Source organism: Cryptomeria japonica, chromosome 4 (assembly GCF_030272615.1).
Source record: "Cryptomeria japonica chromosome 4, Sugi_1.0, whole genome shotgun sequence".
NCBI classification, from domain to species: Eukaryota; Viridiplantae; Streptophyta; class Pinopsida; order Cupressales; family Cupressaceae; genus Cryptomeria; species Cryptomeria japonica.
The window spans coordinates 697,034,279-697,039,224 of record NC_081408.1 but is presented as its reverse complement, the minus strand read 5'-3'; the positions used below and the strand labels follow the sequence as shown (position 1 = coordinate 697,039,224).

General features: G+C 35.9%; 1 protein-coding gene across 1 annotated transcript; it reads right to left on the bottom strand.

Moving 5' to 3' along the window:
* Positions 1-1,692: 1,692 nt before the first annotated feature.
* LOC131053904 (putative UPF0481 protein At3g02645) lies at positions 1,693-3,105 on the bottom strand. Its single transcript, XM_057988532.1, has one exon. It carries the CDS (start codon positions 3,103-3,105, stop codon positions 1,693-1,695), a length of 1,413 nt encoding a protein of 470 aa, XP_057844515.1.
* Positions 3,106-4,946: the final 1,841 nt, after the last annotated feature.

Below are 4,946 nucleotides of genomic sequence, written 5' to 3'. Positions count from 1 at the left end.
TATAAATAGTATACATTGAGCTCAAGTTTCCTAATATATGATATTTTGTTTCACTACATGGAGCATTGATTTTATTGACTCAAGTGGTGTAAAGTTGACTAAAGTGGCTCAAATTGTCAAATATATAAGGTTTCCTTTCATTCTAGAGAGCATAAGACTCTACATTTACATCGTTTGTTACATATGATTTTGGCAAGAAATTTGAACCATTTTAGACAATTCCTGCTTTGTATTTTGAAAGTTTGAATGTTTAAGGTTTGCATTGACTCTCATATGGTTAGGATGCATGTACACAACATGTCTCACATTTATATTAGTTCTAAAAGAAGCTTGGATTAGTTTGATCCAAAATATTATAAAAACTATTAGGTTATCTATAAGAGAGATTCCTATAATTTTGACATGGTGTTGATGTTGCAAAAGGTAATTGAAATGACAATTTTTGTTGGTGTAAAAGAAAATATGATATACATTTTTTGTTATTATTTGATTAAAAAATATCAAAGCCAATGTTGAATATAATTAAGAAGGTTGTTTTAATGAAAATTGATTGGTTGCAAGAAAAAAGAAAAAGAAAAACACTATGAAAGAATTTATAGAGAAAACATATAGATCACCATTTAAACTACAAACATAACACTAGATAACATAATTATACACCTAATTTATGATTAACCACTTCAAAAATATTCGATTAAGAATATATTAACTATTATAAATTTAAACCGATTAATGCTAAGAGCAATCAATATTTATCATCTAATTTTTTCTCCATAATAAATGACAATAATATAGACAATCTGAAACACTTTAGTGAACTTTACATCACCTTAATGACTAAATTCAATGCTCCATAAAATAAATCTGCATCTAGTACACACTAGAAAGCTTAAGCAAAGCCAACGTGTTACATGTTGCAATTTTGTGGTGACCATAGAACTAGATATTTTGGCCGATGTAGAACACTAATACCAATATATGCTATTTCTAATTTTAACGTGAACAGCCAATTAGGTAGTATATAATGGTTTTATTCCAACCAGATGTTTGGTGAAATAGAGATTAATTTGGAATTTAGAAGATGTGTTTTCTGACAAACTTTATTGCTTATGTTTCTGGATCAACGATGTTAGCAGCATTTTTTCTATATGTCAATTACAATGAATTACCAATCAAGTCAAATTTGCTTCAATCTTGGCCAAAACAAATTAAAAAACGAAGGATTTAAAGTTCTTACACCATTCAAATGGAGTTTTTTGACCTGATATTGAGCAATACAACTACAATATTATTGCGAGTCTAGTTTTACTGGCAATAAGCCAATCCTTAACATAGCTGAAATACAAACAGAACTGATAAACAGAGTCTGAGGAGAGCAGCAGAATACAATATATCAGAACATGGGTAGCTGAAGCTACATATTGATTTTCTACTGCTGAATCTAATGATCTCTGATATTTATTAGACACAAGCATACACATTTGGAATTACAATTCACTCTAAATTTCTAAATGTCACACAGATTCAAACCACACCGCTCACTAAGGACGAAACCTAATCCCAGATACCCACATTGACAACTGACTTAGCAAAATATACATACCTCAATTTATTTCCTATGCAAGAAGCATCGACCATGTCTTTATATTCATACTAACAACACAGACGTACTAATTTAGACTTTCACGCGAGCTAACCAAGCATGAATATTCCCCTGACTAATCTGATTGGGCCTTTTAATAAGCAAATACTCTTTTCGAGGCAGACAGCTTTGCCTTTTACTAAATAGTAATTCCTGTGGAGTGATTCTTTGATTTGATCTAAGTGAAGGGAAGGATGAACAGAGGCTGCAAAGAAAGGCTTACAAATGTCTTTCCACATGCCAGCAATGTACTCGTCGCTTATCATGCTGCTTCCAGGAACAATGATGCCACATTTTCTGAGAACTTTAACATCCTTGGCTGTGTCGATGAGGCTTTTCATGAGCTCCACATACTGTGTTATCACCGTCCCTCGACTCGTCTCAATGAACTCCAGTGCTAGCAAATTCCTCAACACCACTTCAGTGAACATGTCAGTGACAGTTAAACGTGGAAGATAAAGTGTGCCGGAATACCTGTCGAATCTGATTTGTCGCATGCTCTTGCCGAGAGTAAAAGATGTCAACGTAATGCCGTGTTTGACCAGCTTCCTGGCATTCACCTTAAAACCACTTGGGCCGGTTTCGGCTTGACGAAAACAGCAACTACGGAGCGCTCTGCTAATGGCATCTCCAATGGCACTTTGAATTCCCTGGCAGCAATTGGGTTGGACTTCTCCCTCCATTTCGAGGAAGGAGGAAACACATTTGTGCATGTAGGCCAACAGATGTTGCTCCTCGCCCTCATTCTCAACTGACGAAAACATAAATTTCTCAAATGAACACAGACTAGCCATCCGAGTCCTCAAAAACTCATCAAAGCCTTGATCAACATTGAGGGTGCGGTAAACTTGGTGAATAAGGAAAAGAGGAAGTTGGTTTTCTAACTTGACAATGTCACACTTTATGCTTCCCATTGCCGAGTGATGGCGAGACCTATTGGACCTATTGTCATCAGGGCCAACATTATCATCACACGCATTCTTGAGAAAATGGTAAAGAAAAAAGGCATCTACGGTTATCATCCACCCGAACTTTCGAGGGCCATCCTCCGTATCAAATTTCCAGTTGTAAAACTGCTCTACTTTAGATGTGTTGGCCTGGACCGTATTTTCGAGAAAGTTGTGAATAAGATCTGAGTCATTGCGCGTAGCATCCTTGAGACATTTGAGCTTGTACATTTCCATCTGGGAAATGATGGAGAGGCCATGATGCAAAGGTCCCACAGGAGCATCCTTAAGGGCGCGATGGTAGTAAGGCCCCAGCGAAATGATTTGAGGAGCGTATGCTTCTGTTTTGGCCTTCACCACAGCCTCTGGAACGCGCCGAGCCGCTCTGCCATCTGAAACACCACCACCACCATCATCACCACCGTCACCATCACCATCTCTTGCTCCAACAATCCTTTCCACTTCAGCAACCCATGCTTTTGAAATAAGTTCATCGCTTGCACCAACAAGCTCCATAAAATCTAACGAGCTAAGTGCAAAGCTGCAAACATGTGTGACCAGTGTGGAGAACGATCTAGTATAAATAAAACAATAACGAGCACGTCATGGACTGTCAAATTTGAACCCTGCAGCGTGTTCTTACGTGCTCATCAGGTTATTTAAAACGTTTTAGAATTAAAAAAGATCATCCTCAAGACTACAAGTCCACGAGAACGTGCAATCCGTTTTGTATAAGTTAAAAAATATATATTACAACGCCTGCAGAACAAATGATAGGAAAGTGATCAATAAGGTAGTAGAATATGGGAAAGGACCCAGTAGTTGAGCATGTACCAATTGTTGTGAGGGTTGTTGATACCTTTTGTTCCAAAAATTGAACAAATAAAACCTAATGTTTGAAACAAAAAATATCAATTTTTGTTATGAAACGTACCAACACTTGTTAGGAAATGTACCAATAGTTGTTAAGAAATGTACTAATATTGTAAAAAGTAACCAATCAGGGGATGCCATGTCAGCTGCACAACTATTGGGGTCTCTTTTGCATGCCTATTGGTCTCACTTTTTTTTGGTGTTGTTTTGGACACCTTGGCAAAAAGCATGCTGATGTGGCATCATATTTGATGATGTGGCCCTGAAACCTTAGTTATAAGCAGGGGACTTGCCAAATAAGCTGTTGTAAAAAAATCAAAGTGATTTGAAATTTCCAAGTAAGATTTTGAGAAGTGCGAAGTTAGGGTGCACAACTACTAGGTCCTTTCCCCTAGTCCACTTGAAATGAGTGTCATAAATATGGTTGTCCAATTTAATATTATGAGCCATAAAATAGTCAACAAATTTTTACGGTGGATGAGGTCAACCACAACAACTAAGTTCCAACATTAAATTTATAACTCAGCTGCTCCTCCTTAACTCCCATTTAAATTTAATGCTTCCCATATAAATAATCCATAGTGTAATCTTCCTTTAAAAGGGATCTAGAACTATATTCCTAAATCTAATGAGAGTGAATCATGGGTGATAGGGTGGTGTAATGCTTTGACACAGTGTTGATTTATTTTGATCTTTTGGAAGGAGAATTGTTTGGAAACATAAATGTAAATGTAAAGAAAAATCTCTTCAAGGGAAAATAGAAAATGCAAGCAAAAAAATAAATGTTGACCTTATTGATGAAAAGATTCAATCTTCCATTATTATTGAAACTCAATTGATAAGACTAGTGTAATAGTGCAAAAGTAACCCTTTAAAGGGAAGAACTGTGTTCCCTTGAGAGCCAATGTCACAACATACATTCAAATATCTCCAACTAGTGAAATTGGTGAAAATGTCTAATTACAAAAATGGAAAGAGAAAACGATAGATAGTCTTTAGTCTAAATCCAAGCGTCTCGATCAAGGGCACCAACGTGACATGTAGATGTTTGCGCTACGCATTGTAGTCTCATACAAACCGTGAATAGAAAAGACATAGAAACACAAAATCCCAACTCTATATCTTGATTAACCTACAAAACCCAAAAGTTAGAAATGTAGCAGCAAATACTAGATGGTAAATATAAAAAGAAATGAATATAAATGAATTAAATAAAGCACAAGAGAACCCTCGTGTTTTTTAATGCCTTCAAGAAACCTACACACATACAAAAGAGGAAAATGTTGCAACTATATAGGGGTTTGCCTCAGTCAAACCCCCACTTTGGTGTTTACACGTCCATGGAACCAAATAGATAGATTTTGATAAAATTGTAAATAAATAACATAATAGAAACAAACCCCACTTAATGGAGGCAAACCTCTATTACAAAAGATACAATGATAAAATAGAAAAGATAAATGAATTAATAGTTAAGGGATGTG

Bases quoted from the DNA above. Each gene is read 5' to 3' on its own strand.
- LOC131053904 (XM_057988532.1), bottom strand. From the start codon at position 3,105: ATGGAGCTTGTTGGTGCAAGCGATGAACTTATTTCAAAAGCATGGGTT.